Here is a 26,583-nt window from a genome sequence, read left to right as displayed (position 1 = left end):
AAATCGTATTCAACGATAACAAAATATTCTAAGTCTTGGGTCTGAGAGGCTAAATCTCATCAAACGGTGGTCCGTGGCTCAAATGCAGAATAAATAATGGACCTTGATATAAAAAGGGTTGAAAACCACTGGTCTAGAAAAAAGACCTGTGTGAAAAAAACACCTTCAGGTGGACAGAGAGAAAGGGACAGACAGACAGAGAGAGCGAGGGACAGGTCACCTTCTTCTGTTTGTGTCTGGCCCGTTTGGCAGCCTTGGAGCTGGAGGCGGGCTTGGTCTCGGCGCTGTTGATGAACTGCAGCAGGTCCTCCACCCGCCGGTGGTCCTCCACCCCTCCTCCTCCTCCTCCTCCTCCTCCTCCCCCTCCTCCTCCCCCGGCCGCGTCTCTCTCCAGCAGCGCGGGCTGCTCCTCCCGCTTGGGCTGCTGCTCCTCCTTCCGCTTGGTCAGACGCAGGCGCAGCTTCTCCCTCATCTCCGCGTAGTTACGGCTGGTAGGAGCCGCTGGGGGCTGAGAGACATGGATGGATGGATGGAGTGTCAATGTACTGTTAAAAATGCCAGTGTTTCCCAGTGCCATTTATGCTATGTTGATGAATTGAATACATGGGACCACAATGGAAACAAGTCCACAGGACTTTTTGTGTATTATCCTTTTAGCCTCAACTCTTTGACTGCCAAGGACGAGATTTCTCGTCATATTCTGCTGAGGTATATTTTGCTCCGTTTGGCTCCCAGTGAAGCAGAGAAGCAGCGGGTCACGCGGAAAAAAAAACAGCCCGTTCATTTCCTTGTTATTCGATTAGGAAGAATGTCTTTTTCTCTGTTTCTGTTGCTTTTTGGCGAAAACAGCCTACATTCTACTGCCCACAACTATGGAGCGGATGATCTCGGCGGCACGCTTCCCCCCCGATTCTACGAGACTCTTTTTTATAATATATATTCTATGATTTTTTAAAGGTTAGTGAAAACACTCGAAAATCGCTGGCAGTGGTGTAGCAAATTATGTTTAATTTCTGGCAGTCAAAGAGTTAATGTTTCACTGTACCATGTGCGGTTTACATTTCTGACTAATAAAGTATTCAATCAATCAATCCCCCCATGGGGCGGCGCTAAAGATCAAAGGGAGGGCGTGAGGCCTCATCTCTATGGAGGTAGTGTTAAAAACACATAATCATAACTGGCTTCCACCCACTTTCAACATGGCATCCTTTCATTTAGGCATGTTTAAACGGTAATGAATTGTTAAAAATCTGAGCTTGTAGATAGTAGGGCATTCACCGAATAGTCGAATATTCGAATATCAAACAGACTATTCGACTATCAAACCACTATTCGATTATTCGAAAAAAAATAAAAAAAGGTTTTTTTTACATTTATTTAATTGTTCTTTTTTTTGCGTCTTTTCTACAGCAGACACGCAGCTGTGAGGTCTGGTGTGACGTCAACTCACATTCCTTGAGTCAAGTCATCAATGCCATTGGAAAAAAAAAATATATATAAATAAACTTTTTTTTATTTTTTATAATCAAATCGATTAATCGAATATGCGAATACTTATAGGTCGAATAATTCGAATACTAAAAAATCACTATTCGTGAATGCCCTAGTAGATAGGCCATTATCATTATTTAACATACAGTATGAGAAGCATATCGTCTCTGTCAGGTGGAAACCTCATGTCCCAAAACTGTTACTTTTCAAGATGCATAATTCAAAAATACCAAAAGTAGCAGATCTACAAACTCGAAACGCGTCGCTACGCGCCGTGTTTTGAGCTTTTGATGCTTTTATTGTGTGACGCTGTGATGTGATCAAGTAGGGCATTCATTTACCAAAACAAAACACAACAAGTTAAAAATATGGAGATAAAGAGGTTTCTGCTCGGCAGCAACGATATAGTGTGTGCATGTGTGGGGGGGGGGGGGGGGTCTCAGCTTCTGCCCGATGTAAGGAGGAGGATCTCCATGGAAAAGGTTTGGGAACCAGTGATTTAAAAGAGTGTTTCCCAAACAGTGGGTAAGCAGGACTGTCATTTCATTTGCCAGGGCACCACTTTGTTGACAGCAACTGTATCTATTATTAATTACTGAACACATAAGGCTAGGGATATATACGATAAAGAAATGATATCGGCTCGGCATTCATCTGGAATGCCCTGGGGATAATCTATTCATATGTAAGCAATATCACATGACAGTTGTGTATTGTCGTAAAAAGAAATAATAAAAAAATACTCCCGCGCACACTTTTCTCTGCTTCATTAATCAACCTTCCGGTCGACCTTTCAGTGACCTTTATCAGGATTTAAAAAACACAGGTGATATGAGTTCAGTAATCAACGTTCCGGTAAACCTTTTAGTGACCTTTATCAGGATTAAAAACACACGATACGAGTTTCTTTTTACTACGAGGAGACTGGATAAAATCATCCTCCTGACCTGCTGTCTACTTAAAAACAAAAAGAAAAGGGGGCCAAAGATTGTCCTTTCTACTTATTTGTATTCATTTAATTACATTATTAATCCCACCAGGGGAAATTAAGTGTACAACTTCACCCGGCTGACGGCTGCTCAGTTTGTTTTGCTCAAGGACACTTATGACATATGGGCGGGAGGTGAACCGGTGACCTTCTGATTAACAGACGGGCCCCTTCTACCCACTAAAGCTACCGAGTGGCATTTACTAATGAACGTGGGCGCTGTGCAATGAGTGACTGCATTACCAGATGTGACACTTTCTCACACCCAACAGGAAATAAGACATATTATGAAATAATGTGGTTTATTCACATGCTCAATAACAGCCGTTGTCTATTTAGATATCTTCTCTAAAAGGTCGCTCTCCACCAAACAGACTACTACAGACTGGCAGTCGAATGAAGTCGGGAGATCAGTCGGTTGAAAGGTGTTAAAAATAGTTGCTGAATGCACCTGAGAATGCACCTGAGAGCTTACACCGACAGACTGCTACTAATGGTGCTAAAAATAGCCTATGGCTTGAGGTCTTTTCCAACCCGCTGCTGTCCGACGGCCGAAAGCCGACGAGCTTGCTCAGTCGGCTTTCGACGCTTCCCTACAACTTGTGACCGGACGAGACAGTGTACCCATCGCCCATTCAACAGCAGATTTTCGGCAACAGACGCTTTCCAACACTTACCGCCGCCGACGGTGCGTTTTTGAGAGCACAACATGAATGGTTTCATTTTACGCTCTCAAGAGTTAAATTATGGTTAAACATCTGCATTACTTGATTTACAAGAAGCCTACACAATCAAAGAATGTAGTAGAATTGTTATTTTGACAAAATCTTATCCCACGATAACAAAATATTCTAAGTCCTGGGTCTGAGAGGCTAAATCTCATCAAACGGTGGTCCGTGGCTCAAATGCCCAATAAATAATGGACCTTCATATGAAAAAGGTTGAAAAGCACAAATCTAAGAAACAAAAAAAAACATGAGAACGAAGTGACCAAACAAGACCAATGTGTCTCCTCACCCCGCCGTGTCCGAAGAACTCGCAGTAGCAGCAGTCACAGTACTTCCCTTCCTTCTGGTTGGTGGAGGTGGACGTGGAGGAGCTGTGCTCCGAGCAGCTGTCCTCGTCCTGGCTCTCCTCGCCGTCGTACGCCTGGTGCTCGTACGTCCCGCTGCCCTCGCACCGGTGGCCCTCGCAGTCTGGGTCACTGCGCGCGCGCACACACACACACACACACACACACACACACAGACTGGTTAGACTGGAGTCCACTGTGCTGTTGCCTGAAGGCTTACAGCCTGTCGCTGCAACGCAGCAATACTCTCCACAAAATCTACATCATGACACTCAAATTACCCTACAAGCACTATATGTCCCGACCGGCAATAGGCTCTATGCACAGCAGCCTATTTCCTTCACAAGTATTACCAATAATTCTAATGAAGGCTCCGTTCCATTTCATTTAGTACAGCACAGTGGTTATCAAGGACCCTCCCATAACTCTGAGAGTGTAACATTTGGCTCCATTTGTACACTCTCAGAGTTACACATCCGCAAGGGGCCATTTGGAACCCCTTCAAGGAACCATGGGGGTCCCTGGACCACACTTTGAGACCCACTGGTGTAGCAGAGTGTTTCCAGTGAGCCAACATTGCACAATATCAGCACCCTGACTCCGTTTGACCAGAATGGAACAGAGCCTTCATTAGTATCATTGGTAACACCTGTGAAGGAAATAAGGAAGAGGCCACATTTCTTTCCAATAGGGCTGCTGTGCATAGAGCCCATTCCGCCAAGGCTCGCAAAAATTGCCAATGAGCTGGTCATTTACATGAAAATAGTAACGTTACTTTTGCGGAAATAGTAACTGTATTATTATTAGATTCAAGAGATTTTATTGTCATATATTAGAAAGAAGGTTGGTAATTACTCAAAATGTTATAGTAATTCGTTATATTACTCGTTACTGGGAAAAAACACATTACAGTAATGCGTTACTTTTACCTCGTTACTGCCCAACACTGCTCAGACCAATAAAAATCACACCCAGTGTGAAGTGGGCGGTGTGGTCATCACAGTGGTCATCATAGTGATGGAAGCTCACTTCCAAAAAAATGGAAGTGCATAATCCTATTTATAGGTTATTAATGTCATCATGTGTCTCGCTAGCCAATCACAGTGCTGAATAGAGTCAGCCAATAGAGTCAGCCAATCACAGTACAGCTAGGGGTCTACTAATGGGCCAATCACAGTGCAGGAAACTAATACTAATGAGGTGTCCCAACCCCACTTATAGGGGCGGCTACACCGCCCAAAAATGTGTTTGCGACGCCCAAAATGTGTCCCACTCCCAACCCAGTTTTTTTGGGAACTGTTAAGTAGACCAACCTGCAGACACTTGGCGGGGCGCTGACGGGACCTTCGGCTGAGGGGGCCGGGGGTTCCGCGGGGGGCAGGCACAGACCCTGGTGGGCGTCCATGAAACCCGGGGCCGGGGTGGCCATCTTTGGGAAGGGCTGCGGGGATCCCATGGTGGGGAGGTGCGAGGCGGGTGCCGGGGGTAACGCGGGGCCTGAGAGAGGGGGAAGGGAGGCCAGCCCCGTGGGGCTGTTCCTGGGGACGCCTGGGACCGTGGACTGCCGATGATGGTCCTCTTTACCTAGGCTGTGAAATACGTCGTCTGGAAGGACAGAGAAACGGGTTAATGGTGGATGAAGAACTCTGACGACAGATCATTATTAGAAGGTAAAGTATGTTAATAATATTTGGTTAAACCTTTTTGTGTGAAAAAGTTAAACCTCTCCATTTCGATAGTCATCGTTGCTATTTAGAGTGTTTGTTCAGTAACAGGGGTCTCTCCAGCTCTTTAATAAACACAATATGCATTTTCAAATGGTTTGCCAATTTGAGCCAATCAGGACAGACTACCAATTTATCAACTTAAATTTTATAACGTTCCAATGCAAAATGTCCATCAGTCACTGTGAAATTGGAGACCTGCCAAAATATGTAACCATCTCTTGTTCACGTCAACATAAATCTTGTATGGAGAACCACTGGTTTAGGCCATGTATATGCATGTGAAGTCCACAAGATATTTAGGCAGGTCACCAATTTCACCCCAACATCACTTACTAGACTGGACAGTGGCAGCAGTGCAGGGTGTTTTAGGTGGAGGGTGGGTGGGGGGTTCTTACTAGACTGGACAGGGCGTTTTAAGTGTTAGGTGGAGGGTGGGTGGGGGGTTCTTACTAGACTGGACACAGTGTTTTAGGTGCTACTGTAGGTGGAGGGTGGGTGAAGGGCTATTACTAGACTCGACAGGGTGTTTTAGGTGCTAGGTGGAGGGCTCTTACTAGACTGGACAGTGTGTTTTAGGTGCTATAGGTGGAGGGCTCTTACTAGACTAGACAGTGTGTTTTAGGTGCTAGATAGAGGGCTCTTACTAGACTGGACAGTGTGTTTTAGGTGCTATAGGTGGAGGGCTCTTACTAGACTGGACAGTGTGTTTTAGGTGCTATAGATAGAGGGCTCTTACTAGACTGGACAGTGTGCTTTAGGTGCTAGATAGAGGGCTCTTACTAGACTGGACAGTGGTAGCAGTGCAGGACACAGAGGAGGTGGAGGCGGACGTGGAGGCCATCACCACGCGGCTGCTCTCCATGAAGGCATCCTGGAAGTTGTACAGACACTTCTTCTTGGCGCCGCTCTTCTTCTGCTCCTTGGCCTCCGGCGAGGAGGAGGAGGCGGAGGAGGAACAGGAGGAGGGAGGGGTGAGCGGGGTGGGGAGGGAGCAGGGGTGCTCCCCGCCTCCGTGGGGGCCGATGGAGGTGGTGGGAGGGAGGGGCACGTCGGGGAGGGGCGGGCCCAGCATGTCACCTGGTGGGAAGGAATTTAGGGGGTGCGACAGTTCAAACTAATTGATTTAACCCGTTCAATCCGGGAACGCATCCGTGTGTCATTTTTAGATTTCTTTGGCTATTCAAAAATAGCAGATATACAAGCTCGTAGCGCGGCACCGAGTGCCTCTATGAGCTTGTGGATCTGCTATTTTGGAAAAAAATCGTGAAAATGTGTGCAAATCTTTGAATATATATAATTTTTTTTAAGCGAACATTTGTAACTCAAATCTTTGCTTCTGGTGGTCCCTGGAACAAAATATTTTAAAAATGTTTAAAAAAATATGTGTTCAAAGATTTGCACACATTTTCAAAATGTTTAAAAAATAGCAGATCTACAAGCTCATAGCACCGAGTGCCACGCTATGAGTTTGTATATCTAAAATGACAGATGTGTTCCCGGATGAATATTTTTAATCAATTATAACAAATGATCCATTTCAAATAAATAATTCATTTTGGGGGAAATATATACATATATATACACATATATAATATATATTTCTCCCTCGTTTTCCTTTTCTCTTGTGTTATGAACAAAATGTAATGTAATGGCAGGGTTCTATAATAAGCCCTCCTCAGGTTTCTTACCTCTCCAGCACAACACTGTTTTTCTTCCCCTCTATTTCTCGTGAAGGATGTATATATTATGCATTATGAATATTGTTTTCTGTTGCACACAAACCAATAGAATAACAAATAAAACAAACCATGTAAAAAGCCCTCACCAGGCAGTGACTCGGGCAGCAGCACGGAAGGGTTCCAGCTCTTCATCATAGCAGCGTCACACAGGTTCTCAAACTTGAGCGAGAGGCACTGCAGTGAGTTGTTCCAGTCCCCGGAGCCGCCCGTCGGCCCGCCGAAACAGTTCTGGTAGACGTGGTCCGGTAGAGAGGGGCTGAAGGCCGGCTGCTTGGCCGCAGAGTGGTTGGACGTCGGGGTTGGAGGGAGAGGCTGAGGAGGACAGGAGCCAAAGACGTTAAAGAGTCCCACCGATGTATCGGCTTGGCCAACATGTGGGCCATTATTTGACTTTTTGTATTAAAGAAATTGGGCCCCTCTAGGTGTTACCAATAATTCTAATGAAGGCTCTGTTCCATTTAATTTCGTATAGCACAGTGGTTCTCAAGGACCCTCCCATAATTCTGAGAGTGTACAAATGGAACCAAATGGACCCTTAAGGGTCCATTTGGTTCCATTTGTACACTCTCAGAGTTACACATCCGCAAGGGGCCATTTGGAACCCCTTCAAGGAACCATGAGGGTTCCTGGACCACACTTTGAGACCCACTGGTGTAGCAGAGTGTTTCCAGTGAGCCAACATGCGCAATATCAGCAAAAAAAACTAAATAGCCCATCTACAAAGCTCACAACGTGTCATTACACATTGTGAGCTTGTAGATCGACTATTCTCACCGCGTTATAAAACAGGGGTTTTGTAATGAATGGTTATCCTGAAGTTTGCTAGTTACGGTGATTGTGCCGACCATTTGGGTTGTCACAATTCTTCAAATCCACGAGTCGATTTGACGCTCTGATTTTAAGGTCACGATTTTATTCAACCGTGACCTTTTATGGTCAATTTTATTTAATTAATTTTGTTATTTTACGGCACTGAGCAGTTGTCAATAATTTCTCAATAATTAACTAAATTATAACAGAAATACTAGACACATTAGGTAAGAGTTAAGAGCTTCATCAAATTAGATAAATTAGTTTTAAGAACATTTACCACACTACGCATGGTAGCATTGACATCAACTGTCTAGTCAGCATTTTCTACGAAAATTAGACATTATCTAGAGGTCTGCTCTTTGAGCTGTGAACTGTCACTGCTTAGTATTTCACACTGTGGTTATAGAATACTGGTTAAGGTTAAGGGAGTATTCACACCGTCTCACAGTTATGAAGAAAAAGCGCTGCCTAGCACAGTTTTTCTGCTGAAAAAATAAAAAGCAGCACGCATTTTGTTCCCATAACTTTACTCACAAAGAGACCATCAGCGTATAGATGCTCTGCATTCATATGTATTTTAGCCTTTGCTTAACCCATTCAAACCGGGAACGCATCTGTGCAACCACTTTAACCATTATTCTATACTTTGACTATTTAAAAATAGCAGATATATAAGCTCATAGTGCGGCACCGAGTGAGCTATGAGCTTGTAGATCTGCTATTTTTGTAAAATCGTGAAAATGTGCAAATCTTTGAATATATATTTTTAAAGCGAACATTTTTAACTCAAATCGTTGCTTCTGGGGGTCCCTGGAACAACATATTTTGAGATGGGCGTCCGCGGCCAAATACACATTATTTTGGGGGTCCTTGACATGAAAAAGATTGAGAATCACTGACATAGAAACATAGGTTTTTCAGAAAACTGTTTGGCTTTAGAAGACATTTTTAGAATCGGCTTCAGGTCTGCTGTTTTTAATCCGACGTAAACAGTGAAGCTTTTCCTACATTATAAGCTGCTTGCTGCATTAAACGTTTCCACACGTCGTCTAATAATACACTTTTATTGAGAGGTGAGCGAGCAGGTCCTGTGAAACGGTCCCGGTCATTGTCTGACACACTCCCGCACCAGAGTTGAATAGCCTTGAACTTTTTTCTATGCGAGGCACAGGTTCAAATTGATTTGTGATTGGCTGGCTTTAGCTGTACATGCAGGTAGGTCAAGCGGGGGGAGCGTCTATATCATTCCCTTTTGCAACGTTAATATCTTGCATGTTGATGTGTAGATTAACTACATGATAATGATTTTTCAGCCCTAGTGCACGGCTGCACGCTCTCCTGTGAGGGCATAGGGCGAGTGACGGGTTGGTGCCACATACATGACAGGAAACACATCTACGTTATGTCATTGTGGTGTACTATTTTTGATATTTAGTCTCAGCACTGACCAATTCCGTCTCGGTGGTGTGCAAAGATTTAATTGTCAGGGGGAAACCCCCACCGTGTTCTCCCCCACCGAAAAGCTGTTACTGCACTTATCAGCTTTGTTTTCTTTTAGTTTTTCCCATCATCTAATCTAAGAGAAGGAAGGGTGGGGAGAAAAAAATAAAGATACTGGGAAATATACTGGGAAACCTTGTTTTTCAAAGTGCAAAATCTAACTGTCATCATTTTTCGATTCAGAATTGTGATACCCATAGTAATCGTAAAAACTCATTAGTCTTGAAGATCTAGGGTAACAACATTCATATTTTGTATTTTTCAACGCAAGCTTTCAATAATGCCAATATGCAAAGATTCCATCAGTATTCATTGGTGAAAATGAAAGCCTTGAATGTGTCGATATGAAATGAACTGATTGACTCTGCATTTATGGGGCCTCTCTATACTGGGTGCAGGGCGACCCCTAGTGGCAGGGAAGAACATTTACAGCACAGTGAAACCTAATCAAACCAAAGCCTGAATCATGCTTCCTGGAACAAAATGCAAATCTCCCCAAAGACAAGGAAATGAAAGTGTCATCTTTCCCAGGTAGAAACTACCCAAAACTACCTCACGTTCTGTTCCAGTACTTGTGGGGGGAAAATAGAGAAAAGTACCACCCTGGCCTGGCAAGAGTGCTGGAATATTGTGACAATATTCCAATTGGCCCTTTGGGGGGGCTTTGAAAGCACTGGGCCTTTTATACATTTATATATAAACATGTATATCGTCTCTGTCGGGTAGAAACCTCATATGTCCAAAAACTGGTCCTCTTCAGGATTCAAATTCAAAAATAGCAAAAGTAGCAGATCTACGAGCTCAAAACGCGTTTTGAACTTGTATATATGCTACTTTTGATGCTTTTGTGTGACGCTGTAGTATGATCAAGTAATAATCTACGAAAACACGCAAAAAGTTAGAATATGGAGACAGGAGGTTTCTGCCCGACAGCAACGACATATAATTCAATTCACACAATTATTATTATTGTGCCAATTTAACCACTTAACAACCTGACATCCCTATTTAACCTTGTAAACATCACAATTTAAAAATAGGTACAATAGCCCGTCTACAAACGTGCAGCGTGTCACAAGCTTGTTTGCCATTTTGGGAGGGGGGGGGGGGGGGCACAGCCCGGAGGCTATGGCTATTTGGGGGTCGGTCCTTGGCATGGAAACGTTTGGGAACCCCCTGTGGCCCAGGTGACATACGGTGACCCCATTCCACCTTCTTGGGGGGATGTGCGCTCGCGTGTGTGTGTGTGTGTGTGTGTGTGTGTGTGTGTGTGTGTGTGTGTGTGTGTGTGTGTTAGGGCTTTCACCAACTAGTCGACTAGTATAACCACTAGTCGACTTTGTTGGTACTAGTCGAATAGTTGAAAAAAAAAGATTTTTTTTTTTTTTAATGCCATAGTAATTATTATTATCCTCCTGACTATTTTTTATCAAAAGGGGGTCAAAAGTATGCCCAATAAAAGCCTATTATTGGGCAATGGGGATCCTTGGAGACGCTGCTGTGGTGCTGTGCTAGAAGCGCTTCCCTTAAAACGTCATAAAAATAAGGGCAGGAGGATAATAATAATAGTTATAGGATGGCATTAAAAAAATGCCCCCCCCCTAAAAAAAATGTAAATTTCGACTAGTCGACTACTACGGTACTTGGTCAAATGAGTCGACTAGTAAAAATCATTAGTTGTGAATGCCCTAGTGTGTGTGTGTGTGTGTGTTGGGGGCTGTCTCACCTTGTTGTGAGCGCTGAGCGGGGGGCTGGGAGGGTAGAGCGTGGGGTGCAGCAGGGGCCGGGGGAGGTGAGAGAGGTTGTGCAGGGGCAGGTGGCCGTGGATGTGCGGGTAGAGGTGCAGGGCCGGGTGGGAGGGGGGCGTCTTGCCGCCGCAGCAGCCGCCGCCGCCGCCGCCGCCGCCGTCCGGGGAGGGGGGCGCGAACATCTGGTGGTGTCCCATGGCGGGCGGAGGAGGGGGAGGAGGAGGAGGAGGGGGAGGGGGGCCGGTGGCGGTGATGGCGCCGTGGAGGCGACCCGGAGGAGGAGGGGGCAGGCAGCCGACGGGGGTCAGGGAGGCGGAGCTGATGATGGGCTCCTGGTTGCACACGTGACATTCACACGCATGCTGCACCTGTTCCACCTGGAGATGACACACACACACACACACACACACACACACACACACAATAACTCTTATTATTATTATTGAATTAATACCCTACTTGATCACACTACAGCGTCACACAGAAGTATCGAAAGTAGCAGATCTGCAAGTTTGAGAGCTTGTAGATCTGGAAAGCTGGAAAAAAAAAACTGAAAAGTAACAGCTTTGGACTTAACCCTTTTAGACCTGAGGCCGATTCTAAAAACACCTTCTAAATCCTGACCTAAGTTTTCTGAAAAACGTCAAATATTTATTCAAAAAATTACAAAACAATGATGTTGCTATATACTGTACAAAGCAACAACAACCCAAAAAGAGGTTCCCGGATTGAAAGGTATAGTTACGTATAGGGGTTCCCGGTCTAAATGAGTTAAAGGAGGAGTTCACCCAAAAAATGACTTATTTTCTATCAATTACACACCCCATGAAGCCTTGATTTCATGGATTTATTTTTGTTTTTGTGGCATTCCTAAGACAATAATTTGATTATAATAAATTTGTCCCCATTGATTCCGGTAGGAGACACAAATGCATTTGTGTCTCCTACCGGAATCAATGGGGACAAATTTATTATAATCAAATAATAAAGGAAGGAATGCGACAAAAACAAAAATAAATCCATGAATTCAAGGCTCCATGGGGTGAGTAATCAATAGAAAAAAAGTCATTTTGGGGGTGAACTACTCCTTTAAGGCTAAGCAAGGGACCATTTTTATTACTTGGTCCCCACTTTTTTAGGGTATGTTTGTTACTATACATTTGCACATACGTTAAACATGTCCTCTGCATTTTCCCGTCCTAACTACTAGGAGCAGTGGGTGCTATCAATACAGAGCCCGGGGAGCAGTTTGGGGTTAAGTGTCTTGCTAAGGGACAATGCCGACACAAAGACCAGGCTCGGCCTCGAACCGGTGATCTTCCGATTCTCCAGGCGGCCTCTCAACCCGCTCAGGACAACAGCTGTTTGCGCAAACACTCAACTCACTTTTCCAATAATAAAAAAGCCCCTCTCCAGTATTTCTAGTGTTGTTGTCTTTGTGTAATGCGTTTTCCCATGTCAACCTGTAGAGTTACACACCGACTACAGGCACCACAGACCTCTTTTTGACAAAATAAGTGAATTCTGAGTGCCAAGTATTTGGTATTCGGTTAAAAGTGACATACCATTATACCCGGTGGCAACACCCACTTCGAACATAGTGATCCTCAAGCCTTTTAATTTCAAGGACCCCCAGTTTAATATGCACTAGGTCACAGACATACCTCCATTTGATACATTTAGTTTTTAATCTCTGGGACCACAATACCCACTATAGCCAATGGACCCACACAAGGGTCCATTTGGCCCTTGTGGTCCCCGAACCGGATTTTGAGAATCGACCTACTAATCCGCCGGTTGCCATAGCGACCTGCTAGTACGCCTGGTTGCCATAGCGACCTGCTAGTACGCCTGGTTGCCATAGCACCATGCGTGAGGCATAAACCTCATGATTTCAAACCCCGGGCCGTATGTACCCGGTCGGGCCGTTTGTGTGAAAATATTGGCTGGAGGTTAAGCAAGTGTTGAAGTCTCACCACCTGACTGCAAGCAGTGACTGCATGTTGGATGTACATATTTATAGACAGTATATGTATGTATATATAGAAAGTATATGAATATTGCATTACCCTATGCTGCACTGAACATGATAGTCGCTGTACTGCGTCCTCTCATGAGGACAAGATCGTCTACATCTATGGTACTTGGCAACTGCACTGATAACTGCATGTTCTTGTGGATATCAAATGGACTAAATCTGACCTGCTCTGTCCTAATAATGAGAAATGCTGCTGAATCTTACTTGGGAGTCAAACATTTGTATAAATTGCATTTCAATGCTATGGAGACATGTGTCTCAATGCTTTTCCACAGCCATCGGGGACGCTCGACAGCAAAAAGTATCCACCGCTTTCAAACCAAGGTATTTGATAGAAGGAGGTACGGGTCAGTCAGGCGCCATTGACGCTCATGAGAGGCAAACTGGATCGGGAAGTTTGGTGAAATGCATTGGAGTCAATGAAAGCCAACTGGACCAGCTTGTGAACAAACACTATTTCCTTTGTCAGTTAATCGGTTCAGGAATATAAAAGAAAACATGGTCACAGGTTGTTTTCTAATCACTTACTTTTCGATGTGCTCATTATGTATGTTTTATTGAGGCATCTAAACGACATGTATCGTTTCTGGCTCACGAGATTTGGTTGGTCACTGATTAACCACTTACGCCTTGTATTATATTTCGTTGTACAATGGTAGGGTGCAAAAATTGCTAACCATTATGTACCTTTAAAAATAAGAGCACACTGCAGTGTTAACGCAGATTCGTCAACCGTTAATAAACTTAATATACTGTCTCTTGTAGATCTGCTATTCCCAATATTAGTCGAATGGTGAAGTATATAGGGTTTAAGTGGCAGTTGATGTTTAGATCCTGGCCTGCTTTCATGCCACAAATTCAAAATGTTTAGTGAACAAATTGACGGCTTTCTCGAAATTAATAACAGCGCAGGAAAATCACAGTGCAAGGTCTGGAGGGCTCTGAAAGCCTATAGTTGGGATTTTTGATATATCCAACATTTCACAGATACGATTTCTGTGATTTTTGTGACCCTGGAGAGTATGATGTGGGAGTGGGAGAGTGAGGGAGGGGGATGCGGATAAGACATGTGTGTGCAGCCCGAGCCTACCTGTTGGTGGTTGTAGGATGGCGGAGGACTGTTGTTGTTCCGTGAATGTAGCTCCCCCTGCTGCGCCGGAGGCTCTCCACCACTCTCTGCGTCAGCCTCCTCCTCATCCCCGTCTGATGAACTGCTACTGCTGCTGATGCCCTGTAGAGACTGCACCACAACACACTTTTGTTGATGATATGTGTTTTTGTGTTATTTCTATGCTAATGTATTTTTGTGTTATTTCTATGCTATGTTGACAAATTGAATAGTAGAGAACTCACCCCGTCCTTTAGTGCCATGTTTTCCCCTCCCCCGTTCAGGTCGCCGTGCAGACCGTTGACCGTAGCCGTGACAACACCAGGGTCCTCGTAGCCGCCCATGGGGTACATGTCCCCAAACTTAGATGACAGCGGAGGCACTTCATCATCATCACTTATACTGAGAGAGAGAAGTGAAAGAGAAAGATGAGTCTATAGCACTGGTTTTCAAACTTTTTCATGCCAAGGACCCCTAAATTGATATACATTTGGCCGCGGACCACCATCTGAAAATGTTATGTGCCAGGGACCCCCCAAAAGCAAAGATTTGAGTTAAAAATTTTCGCTTTGAAAAAAAAAAAAAATATATATATATATATTCAAAGATTTGCACACATTTTCACATTTTTCAAAAATAGCAGATCCACAAGCTCATAGCGCAGCATTTGGTGCCGGGCTATGAGCTTGTAGATCTGCTATTTTTTGAATAGCCAAAGCTAGTAAAAAAGTAAAGTAAGTACTTAGGAAGCAAGATTCTTTTTTTTTACTATTTTTTTCAAAAACACGTGAAACACGTGATTGGCACGTTGCACCATAGCGGTAAAACACGTGAAACACGTTAATGGCACTCAATGAGTTAAAATGATTGGGACGCTATGTTAATTCATTACGCTGGGGACCCCCTGGTACCCCCCCCAAGGACCACTGGTCTATAGTACAGTGGTTCTCAAAGTGGGTTCCCTCCTTTTATCCTGAATCCTGTAAGAGTTCTCTCTCCCGATTGGATAAAATCGGTATCCCAACCTTGATAATATTTTTGCAGACCCCAATTCGTACTCACAAGTTGTTAGCGTCTCCGTCAGGGAGAATGAGTCGGGGGTGCTGCTGGATGGTGATGGGGGAGCTGGAGTTTGAGCCGGAGGCTGAGCTTCCGGAGGACAGGCTGGGGGGATGCACCTCGGTCAGGTAGTCCCTGGGGGGGTCCCCCTGCATGGGCAGTTTGATGTGCAGGTCCTCGGCGATGGGCGAGTCCATGATGCCGCACGTCAGGATGTGCGAGAGACTGCAGTCGTCACAGGTGCACCTGGGGGGGTAGATTTATAGCTTTAAACCAGTGGTTGTCAACCAGTGGTCCTTGAGGGGGTTCCAGACGGTCCCCAGCAAAAGGTGTTTCACCCTTTGATCCATATTGTATACGTTGGCTATTCAAAAATAGCAGATATACAAGCTCGCAGCGCGTCACTTCATCTGCTATTTCTACTAAATCTGCTATTTTTGAACATTTTCGAAAAATCATGAAAGTGTTTGAAGAATTTGGTAGGATTTTGCATTTTTTAAACACAAATCTTCTCTTCTGGGGGTCCCTGGCATAAAACATTTTCAGATGGGGGTCTGCAGCCAAATGCATATAAATGTAGGGGTCCTTGGCATGAAAAAGGTTGAAAACCACTGCTTTACACCCATCTATCACCTGAGGTAGCGTCCCATTTGCCTTCAAGTCAGCCAGCATGCGCATGACTGGCCAAAATCGACGAATCTACACTTTTTTGGACCGATTTTTTGAAAAAATCCCAGACCCTTCCTCACCAAGGAGTCTCTCCCAGCTCCTTATCCAGGCCTCAGTCAAAGCTTAATGACTACTGTTAACTCCCTCCTTACTGGTCTCCATCATTTAAACCCGCTTTAACTGATCCGGAACACGCCTGGTCTTCAACCTCCCTAAATGTCCACATATGCCCCCTCTTCTTTCTTTCGCTGCCTACATCCAGGGCACAGTGCCCCCCCCTTACCTTCAGGACATGATCAACCCTTACACCAGTTCCTGTACAATTAAATCAGCTATCAGACGCCGTCCGTCCCTCCCTTCCCTTGCAGACACACTCCCCATTTTCCGACACGGTCTGAAAACTTATCGTACTCTGCCTCACCCCACCTAACACTCCTCATTCCTTGTATCGAGGGCAGGAATTTCATGATGGATGCTATGAAGGCCATGGCCGCTGTGCCCCCTCAGTTTGGCCTTCTGCCGCTCAAATAAATATATGCCCTGCCCACACTGTTTTCTCCTCTGCCTCTTTCCTGTCAATAGTTTTTAGAAACCAGGGACTTTTGTTGAGATCCTGTATTATTTTTGGCCAACATTATTTACTCATTGATAGTTGTATAAATAATAATTAATAACAATACTACTAATAATAATATCAATAATTCGTTATTTCTGTGTGTTGTTCACACGTTTACTGCATTGTTCCCGATGTCAGAACATGGGCTCATAAAAACAAGTCTCAAATACACAATAAGCCAAGCCTCGTTAGTAATGGATGATTACAAAATACCAGAAAAGGAAGGGAATGTTGACTGTCTGAAATCAAATGCTTTTTTTATAACAAGCACTAATATGGCTCTGTGGAAAAAGATCATAAAACTACCTTGAAGATTGTGCTGACAGGTTTGTGTACAATGGAGACAGCATGTACCAGGGTAGGAATTTCATGGCCACTGTCCCCCCCCCCCACAGTTTAGACAATTTTATGAAATGCACAGCTTTTTAATTTATTTATTTCATACTATGTATCAAAAGTAAAATCTCCCATAACCCTTAGGTTCAATTCATTATTTATGTGGACTTGAAATCACTGTCATTTCATGGTCTTGATGCCCTGGCATTTGTGCCCTAGTAAGAGAGAGGAGAAAACACACACACACACACACACACACACACACACACACACACACACACACACACACACACACACACACACACACACACACACACACACACACACACACACACACACACTATATAAACTGACCTCCTTCGGTAGTTGCAGTTTGGACAGTCTGGAACGCTGAGTCGAGAGGAGAGCATCCTCATGGTCTCTGTGAAGTTGTTATCTCCAGGGATGGACTTCTTAGTGCTGCTTAACTACAAACACACACACACAAATCACTGAGATGAACACAGAGATCAGATCTTCTACAGCAGAGTTCCTCAAACGTGGGGGGTTACTAAAGGGGCTACACGAGAGAAAGTAGAGAATGGAAAAGAATAATCATTTTACTGTTACGTTTAATGATGAAACATTGATCAACTTTGTGTGAATTTGATGCTGATCTGTAACGTGTCAATTTAACCCATTCAAACCGATCTGTCATTTTAGGTTTCTTTGGCTCAAAAATCCTGAAAATTTGAGCAAATCTTTGAATACATATTTTCAAAGTGAACATTTGTAACTCAAATCTTTCCTTCTGGAGGTCCCTGGAACAAAACATTTTACAAATGTTCGCTTTAAAAATATATTTATTCAAAGATTTGCACACATTTTCACTATTTATTCTAAAAAATGGCAGATCTACAAGCTCATAGCGAGGCACTCGGTGCCACGCTATGAGCTTGTAGATCTGCCATTTTTTAATAGCCAAAGTATAAAATAATGGTAATGCTAAAATAAAATAAAATGAGATCCCGGATTGAATGGGTTAAAGGAAAAAAAACATTAGTAGCACAACTGTTATTGACTAGAAAGCAATAGGCCTACTTATTTGCAATTATGCTGGCTTATTTTGAACACATTGACATTCATACCATCATATCGTCTCTGTCGGCTGGGAACCTCATATGTCCAAAACTGTTGCTTTTCAGGATTCAAATTCAAAAACAGCTAAAGTAGATCTACAAGCTCAAATCTCGAGCTTGCAGATCTGCATCTTTTGATACGGTTGTGACGCTGTAGTATGATCAAGTAGGGCGTTAATTTACGAAAAACACAAAAAGTTAGATTATGGAGATAAGAGGTTTCTGCCCGACAGCAACGATATGCTAGCTATGGTTTTATCTTCTCAAAATGTTGCAATCGGGTAAAGGGGGAACTTGGATTCAGAAAACAGGGAAACACAGATTCAGAAGCCAAAAGAGTTTGAGCACCACTGTACTACAGCAGTGTTTCTCAAACATTTTCATGTCAAAGACTAGGGCTGTCACGATCATCACATTTTACTTGATGATTAATCGTCACACAAATAATTGCGGTGAACGATTAAATTGTGTTTTTGGCTATGAACATTGTAAAATATAAATAAAAATTACATTTCTGTTTGCCTTTTAGGCTTTGTAAGCAAAAGTGGCACAGGGAAAAATAACTTAAATATACAAATAATTGACTGACATATTTAATCATTTTATATGTTATATCCACTAAAAATAATGGATACAACCGATCTACAAGCTCACACACAATTTTGACGATTATGCAAAATAATTACTATTATCTCGAAAAATTGCCATTAGGCGATTATGTAATAATTGTGACAGGCCTATCAAGGACCCCCATTTGAAAAGGTTTTGTGCCAGGGACCCCCTGTGGGTGGTGGGGAGATGAGTGAAACCCATGATCTGCACAGTCATTCTCATACATTCTCTCATTGAGAGATTACTGCCCCTTCAAGGACATCTTGGCGGTCCCCAGATCCCACTTTGAGGAACCACTGTTAGCATCCAAGGACAAAACATGAAGAGTATTTCAGAATACACTACCTGCTCTTCTATAAACCTCCTCTGCTTAAAGAACTCCCAATCCTCCTTCAGCATTCGCTGTTTGGTTTTCAAAGTCTAGAAATGGGGAAAAAATAAGACTATAAGGGCACAGAAAGCTTTTTATGAATATCCAGAGTGCGTACACACAGCCTGTATTCATTCTAACCCTTATAACTAGGCATGTAACGATTTATTGTAAATCAATTCAAATCGATTCAAACTGGTGGATCTTGGAGGAACTGGAGGATCTTTGTAAGAGAATTTGCTACATAATTTGCTACTGTATTGAAAAGAGGATAAGAGAAAACACAGTATTGTAAAAAAATATATATACTGTATATTTGTGGAAGAGAAATACAAAAAATGTTCTGGAAAATAATTTTGTGTTTAAAAAAAACTTGAAAAATTAACAACTTAAAACCTAGTATATTTTCTGTTTTCTATCATTGTGGGGAAAGCTTTCGCTAAAAATAGCTGATCGAACAAGCTCGCAACATGTCGTGTGCTTGTCGATCTGCTATTTTCCTGCGAAAGCTTTCCCTACAATACGGATGCTGGGGTTTAAGTTGTTGAGAGACAAATGGCTTGGCCCGAAACAACGTAAAAAGGGACTTTTCTCATGGTTGTGGTTAAGTTAACGATTCAACGGCAGGTCGTGGATGACCGGGTTTTCAAGACACAGCCGGGAGGATCAAATGACCGGCGCTCCTCTCCAAAAGTAAAAAAACTGGTTTCTGCTTGAAGTGCTCGGCGTGCTCTGCCAAAAAAGCTGGATGCTGAGAGCGCTTAACCCAATAAGACTAGGAAAGCAACCACTTTAACAATTATTTTATACCTTGGCAATTCAAAAATAGCAAATATACAAGCTCATAGCGCACGGCACGTGCCGCGCAAATCTGCAAATCTTTGAATATATATTTTTTAAAGCGAACATTTTTTACTCAAATCTTTGCTCCTCCTAAATATTTTGAGATGGGGTCTGCAGCCAAATACACATAATTTTGGGGGTCCTTGAAATGGAAAAGTTGGAGCGCCACTGATATAAATACTGTTATATACATACATACTGTTAGGATTTAGAAAACATATTTGGCCACGGACCCCTATTTCAAAAGGTTTTGTTCCAGGGACCCTGCAGAACCAAAGACTTGAGTTAAAAATGTTCGCTTTAAAAAAAGAATATATATATACACAAGATGTTTCTTGATGTTCAACATTTTTCTAAAATAGCAGATCTACAAGCTCACAAGCTATGAGCTTGTAGATCTGCTATTTTTTAATAGCCAAAGAAATCTGAAAATGACACAGATGCGTTCCCGGGTTTGGCGCGATGCTCAGGCGCACTCCAGCACGTCTTCACCGTAGAAATGCATTACTTCAGCTTCACACACAGGCAAGGAACAGTCCATTATTGAACATAATAGAGCGTCAACTTGAGTGATGCTGTGCTTAAAAATGTGTATATACAGTATGTGTAAACGACTTACATTTTTACTAATCAGAGACTTGTGTGGCTCTGTTCGTTGATTGGAGAGATTCTGACCCTCCACCTTAAAAAGCAGCTGGAAAACAAAACAAAAATGACAAGAAATTCACATGACAACATCCCAAACCATCATATATCCACCAAATGTCATAATTATGTCAAAACAGATTTCAAGGTAGTCATCTTCACTTTCAACATCTTTAACCCATTAAAGGCTATTCAAAAATAGCAGATGCACAAGCTCATAGCGTGGCACCAACTGCCACGCTATGAGCTTGTAGATCTGCTATTTTTTGTGAAAAGTTGTGCAAATCATAAATATATATATTTTTTGAAAGCGAACATTCTGGGGGGTCCCTGGAACAACATATTTGATATTTGAGATGGGGGTCCGCGGCCAAATGCATATCATTTTGGGGGCCCTTGACATGAAAAAGGTTGAGGACCACTGATATATGGCAACATAAGTTTTTTCAAAAAAACTGTTAGGATTTAGCAGACATTTGTAGAATCCCCAGAAGCAAAGATTTGAATTACAAATGTTCGCTTTAAAAAACATATATACACATAAGATTTCACACATTTTCATGACTTAAAAAAAAAAAAAGATCTACAAGGTCATAGTGTGGCACTCGGTGCCGCCTTATGAGCTTGTATATCTGCTATTTTTGAATAGCCAGAGTATAAGATAATGGTTAAAATCTAAAATGACAGATGCTTTCCCGTCTATATGTGTTAAAACTCCAGTATTTTTTGCATAGTATCAGATCTAATAAGCTCTCCTGCCAGCTGCTGGCATCGAGTCACCCGGAGCAGTGGAGGACACGCCGGACCAGCTCGCTTATTTACGAGGGTGTCACTCATACCTCGGACACACCCATTTAATGGGGGGAAAAAAGCAGCATAGAGAATTCGGGTTTCAGTGTCTTGCTCAAGGACACTTGGGACCTTATTCCAGGGGGCTGTGGGGGATCAGGAGGGTGGGGGGGGTCTTACCTGTTCATCTACGTAGTTGTCGATCCTCTTCTCACACTCCTGCCACTCTGCTGCCACGGCAGCCATCTCCTGCTGCAGCTGCAGGTAGCTGTCCAGTAACGTCCTGTACATGTCCTCGCTGTACGAGTCTTGGGACGTCGTGCCGTGCCTGAGAGAACACAGAGCAACAGATAGGGTTAGTCACCATCATGACATTGTACTTGGACGGTGAATTGTTGCACAAATAATTGCAAATAATGATTTAAGCCATATTCTAACTGTTTTTTCGTAAATTAACGCCCTACTTTATCATACTACAGCGTCACGTAAAAGTAGCAAAAGTAGCAGATCTGGAAGTTCGTGGGGGGGTTTCGAGCTTGTAGATCTGCTACCTTTGAATTTGAATCCTGAAAAGTAACAGTTTTGGACATATGAGGTTTCTCATATTTTCTATATGCATTTTAGGCTTGGGTAAACAGAAATTGCACAGGGCAGATATAACAAATAACTTAAAATATACACAGAAATGACTTGGCAATGACTTAATTTGAACTTGATTAATGGTACCAATAATCAAAAATAAATACGGTACAATGGCAAAAATAGGGCCTAATTTTATACTTAAAAGTAGTAATAGTGGAATTAGCAAAAGAAATATTTAAAAAATTGTGTTATTAGCCAATCTACAAGCTCACAGCTTGTCAATCTGCTATCTTTACACGTGATTATTAGATGTCTAATAACGTCCTGTACATCATGTCCTGGCTGTATGAGTCATGGGACGTGGGGACGTGGTGCCGTGCCCGAGCACACAGGATGACAACAGCGGATGAAGACTCTGCCAAAGCCTTCATACTCCTGGCTCAGGGCCACGCTACAAAGACACTCCTTTGTTAACCACTTGAGTCCTATGTACCGTACTTCATCGCATGACGAATACCCATCTAAAAGCTATATTTCTCCTCATACAAGTTATTGCCAAGAAGCACTGTTGCGACAGAGACATAGCCTACCAAACACACATTTCAGAACTTTTTGTTTTATGTTTAGATTGCAGCTGTAACCCATTCAATTCGGGAACGCATCTACAAATGTCTTCTGAATCCTAACCGTTTTCTAAAAAACGTATGCTGCTATAATAAACTTTTTCATGTCAAGGACCCCCAAAATGATATGTATTTGGTCGTGGACCCCCCATCTCAAAATATTTTATTCCAGGGACCCGCCAGAAGCAAAGATTTGAGTTACAAATGTTCGCTTTAAAAAAAAGTATATATATATATACACACACAAAGATTTGCACAAATGTTCCGGATTTTTCAAAAATAGCAGATCTACAAGCTCGCAGCGCAGCACTCGGTGTTGCACTATGAATGAATATCTGCTATTTTTGAGAAACCTCTGTCTTGAACCGTGTTTTCTCATGACCAATTGATCTGATCTTGCACACGGGCATTGACCATCGGCATATGAAGAGAGCGACTAAGCCAATTTATTACTTTTCCCCAAATCTATGCAGTTTATTAGCGTTTTTGTGAACGGTCCACGCAGATTTCGGGATCTGTAGTCGTGGTTGCAGTTCCATAGTCCGGATGGAAGGCGAGTGGAAATCAGGGTATGAAGTAGTGTTTTATATTATCTACATAAAATGTTCCCGTCTGCTAGTCTATGCATTTATTATACTTTGGGACAGTGTCAAGAATCAACAATCAAGTGTTTGCTGTAAAAAACAAAACAAAAAAACTGTGTCTTACTTGAGTTGTGAAACCAGTGCAGGTAAACTGCTGTGCAAGATGGGCTCAGAGAACACCAGGTTCTCAAAAAGGTGCTTGTTGTGCAGCTCCCACGTCACCTGGAACTTCTGGAGGTGCTCGTTCTCCTGGAGACCAGAGGGTTATAGAGGGGTTACAGACAGCGATTCTCAACCTTTTTGCATTTGAAAGAATTGGTAGAAAAGTGTGGTGTTTTTTTTGCGTGTGGAGGACTGACCAGCGTGAGCAGGAAGCTGCTGATGGTGCGTGCAGCCTGACAGAGGGCGCTATACTCCTCCAGCAGCAGAGAGATGAACTGGTGGGCCTGGGGGGGCCCCTGGCCCCCCACCACCACCACGGCCCCCGCCGGGCCCCCGGCCTTGGAGCCCGACGACAGATGCTTCAGCAGTCGCACCTTCATCTCCAGAACGTACTCGCGAGCCTGCTGCTCCAACCGCTGGTACAGCTGGTAGGGGTCTTTCTCACAAAGCCTGGAGACACACACACACACACACACACACGGACGGTTTATCTACGTGGTTCCCAAACAATGGGTTGGATCCCATCTTTGGGTCGCAGATTTATCGCAGATTTATTTTAATGGGTCATGAACATTTTTGAGGGAGAAACTGTTGGTATTTGTGTTATATGAGGACAGTAGAATTAAATACATCATCATTATCAGTGGTCAATTAAGGACTCATTGGAATGTCCACACACTCTGTCAAGAGGCACATGTATGAATATAATATACACAGTCCCTTGTGAAGTTCTGGATGAGTTGTCGGGCAGATTATTATTTCATTTTTTTGCAAATACGTTATCTCTGTGAGTTTTCTACACCCTGGCATACCTGAAGAAAAAGTACAGGGCTGGGTTGGAGACAGAAAATGACGTGAGACTCTGTCCCTGTCAACCTAGAATAGACTCAAGAAAAAACGTAATCTTAGCCCATATCCTCACCCAACCACAGCAGTGGTCCCCAGGTTGAACCTTGAAGACAGGGTGGTGGTCCCTGGTTCACAATCAGTTGAAAACTAACCCAGATCTAAAATGTACCCTGGATAAAGCATATGCTTTCTGATTGTAAGGTTCAATTTCATTATCCATTTGAATATCTTAACCACTTAAACACTATACTTAGTGGACCCATAAGGGTCCATTTGGTTCCATTTGTTTCCATTTGTACACTGGCAAGAGTTACAGACCCGTAAATGTCCATTTGGACCCCCTGGTGGTCCCCTGAACCAGACGTTGAGAAACAGCGCTTCAGTGCACAGGTTTTCAGAGTGGAGGCTGCGGCAGCACAGAGTAAACTAAGATGATGTGTATTTTATTACAGTCTATTACAATGGGGATTGCACAATGGTGTGTATATATAGAATGTAGCTCTAATAGGCCCTCCTGTGTTTATATATGTAGATCCTCTGTACACAGAGGCAAATCCCTCACTACCTTGGCTGATAATGGCAATAAACCACTGATCAACTGAATAGTGAACAGGCAGTTTCGTACCCATAATGCATTGTGTGAGGTGAACAGCCACAGCCAAGTAGCCTAGTGTTTGCTATGATAATGTATAACGAGGCACGCATAGGGCAACGGTTACTGACTCTGAGACTTAGTAGCATTAAGCCGTTGTGTGACTATTGTAACATCCAGTCTGTCACCTGTAACGTTACCTGTGGTCTGTGCTGATGTCTAGATTTAGGATTACCTTGCTACTCTTTTCACGTTCTGCATCAGGCAGGAGGATTGTATAGGGTGTATACTGTATGTCTGCATACTTTATTCATATTTGTTTGAGGCTGTCTTTATTGTGATCCAAATCACTAGTCTTGAAGAGACATAAAAGGTGACCGCACACACTGGTAGCCAAAGTGCCAATATTTTATTATGGACGCAGAGGAATAGAAACCAACGTTCTGTATCTGTAACTTTTACTGCTGTGCTGTTTCTGGCATCTGAATTCCCCCCTCGGGATCAATACAGATATCCATGTATCCATGTATCCATGTAGCAGCTTTAAAATGATTAAAACGGTTCCTCACCTGTCCACCAGTTCCTTCATGCCCTCCCTGTCCCTCTCCAGCGGTTGGTCGTGGTCGTCTGCCAGGGGAGTCCCCGTCTGCCGGTAGATGCAGCGCACCAGGTATCGAACCTCCGACCAGTGGTTCTGCAGCTGCTGAGACTCCCGCTCTGACTCTGCCGAGATCTCCCTGTAGGAGCACATGCAAGGACCAGATGGAATCACCAATCAAGAGGGTTTATTTGTCACTCATGCACACAGGTACAAGCAGCGAAATGATAGCAAAGAAAACTTTTCAGGTATTTTCTCAGGTAATTGTTGATTCCACAATAAACTTATGAAAAGTCTGAACTGTATTCATTTTCATATTCAACTACTACAACAACAAAAAAACACCATCCATAAACAGGCCAGTTGAAAAGAAACACAAAATAGAAAACAATGTGTATGGTCAACAGAATTTAGGCATCATCAGGATCGAGAGTAGAATGAAAAGACTGTAATTTGCTATTTTATTCATTAAACCGAAACGTTGTTCCTCTTTAAATACATTTCTGTAAGTGAAGACAGTGTGTGGGACAACTTCTGTTCTCTATGTTGACTGTTCTCCCCTAACCTAGTAAGTAGGTGTGCGAAAGGACTTCATTGATTACACTCGGAGAGGTGTAGAAATGGAACCAAATGGGTCCATGTGGTTCCATTAGTACGCTCATACAAATGGTTAAATTAACACATTTTACTGTTTACCTCCTCACTTACTGTAAATCCTTTTGGATACGAGCATCTTCAGCAAAATAGCAACATATCCGTGTTTAATGTTTTAAAATGAACAGTCAAGGAGTAAGACCATATTGATATAAATTCGGAACCACTTAATTTAAACATAATTACTGCGCTGCTAGTAATTCAGCAGTAATTCTGTCGCCCCAAATCATAACGTATTAATATGATTAATAATGGTGATGGGTACCAGGATGGTACTGGGGTCTGGACTGACCTTCTCTCGTTGCAGGCCTCACAGCTGCACACCGTCTCGGTGGTCGTGGTGGTCAATTGGGTGGTGAGGTCAGGGCCGCCGGGGAGCATGGGTAATGTAGGCGGAGCGGTGGTCAGTCTGTCTCCTGCAGCGGCCTCCTGTCCCAGGCTTCCATTAGCCACTGGCATGTGCAAGAGGAAGTCTTGGCTCTGTTGGAAAAACGCAAATGTTATTTGATTGAACATTGTTTTTCACATAAAAGTTTGTATTTTGATTTTAACGCAGCAAACCAGTGTGTCTCATAACCGCCCAACAGGTAAGCTGTTGCAAAGGCATACATCATCAAACGACAATATTCAACCTCACACGTAGGGCAGAGCGATAGGA

At 43.1% G+C, this 26,583-nt stretch overlaps 1 protein-coding gene across 2 annotated transcripts in view; it reads right to left on the bottom strand.

The window, feature by feature from the left end:
* The window catches only part of fam193a (family with sequence similarity 193 member A), a 53,970-nt gene that overhangs the window by 9,430 nt on the left and 17,957 nt on the right, over nucleotides 1-26,583 (bottom strand). The window contains exons 4-20 of one of the 2 annotated variants that reach the window (XM_080447000.1): nucleotides 26,218-26,405; nucleotides 25,243-25,410; nucleotides 23,430-23,682; nucleotides 23,195-23,319; nucleotides 21,462-21,609; nucleotides 20,467-20,541; nucleotides 18,980-19,054; nucleotides 17,259-17,371; nucleotides 15,287-15,529; nucleotides 14,470-14,626; nucleotides 14,207-14,356; nucleotides 11,057-11,455; nucleotides 7,086-7,329; nucleotides 6,059-6,355; nucleotides 4,865-5,156; nucleotides 3,497-3,683; nucleotides 221-508 (exon numbers count right to left, since the gene is read on the bottom strand). In XM_080447000.1, coding sequence (XP_080303126.1) covers nucleotides 221-508; nucleotides 3,497-3,683; nucleotides 4,865-5,156; nucleotides 6,059-6,355; nucleotides 7,086-7,329; nucleotides 11,057-11,455; nucleotides 14,207-14,356; nucleotides 14,470-14,626; nucleotides 15,287-15,529; nucleotides 17,259-17,371; nucleotides 18,980-19,054; nucleotides 20,467-20,541; nucleotides 21,462-21,609; nucleotides 23,195-23,319; nucleotides 23,430-23,682; nucleotides 25,243-25,410; nucleotides 26,218-26,405 — 3,402 coding nt within the window. The remainder of the gene's footprint in view (nucleotides 1-220; nucleotides 509-3,496; nucleotides 3,684-4,864; nucleotides 5,157-6,058; nucleotides 6,356-7,085; nucleotides 7,330-11,056; nucleotides 11,456-14,206; nucleotides 14,357-14,469; nucleotides 14,627-15,286; nucleotides 15,530-17,258; nucleotides 17,372-18,979; nucleotides 19,055-20,466; nucleotides 20,542-21,461; nucleotides 21,610-23,194; nucleotides 23,320-23,429; nucleotides 23,683-25,242; nucleotides 25,411-26,217; nucleotides 26,406-26,583) is intronic. The other variant, XM_080447001.1, reaches the window with a different exon arrangement.

This window comes from Gymnoscopelus braueri, assembly GCF_963280865.1.
Source record: "Gymnoscopelus braueri genome assembly, chromosome: 2".
NCBI classification, from domain to species: domain Eukaryota; kingdom Metazoa; phylum Chordata; class Actinopteri; order Myctophiformes; family Myctophidae; genus Gymnoscopelus; species Gymnoscopelus braueri.
Note: the sequence above shows the minus strand (reverse complement) of the source record. Positions and strands in the feature narration are given on the sequence as shown.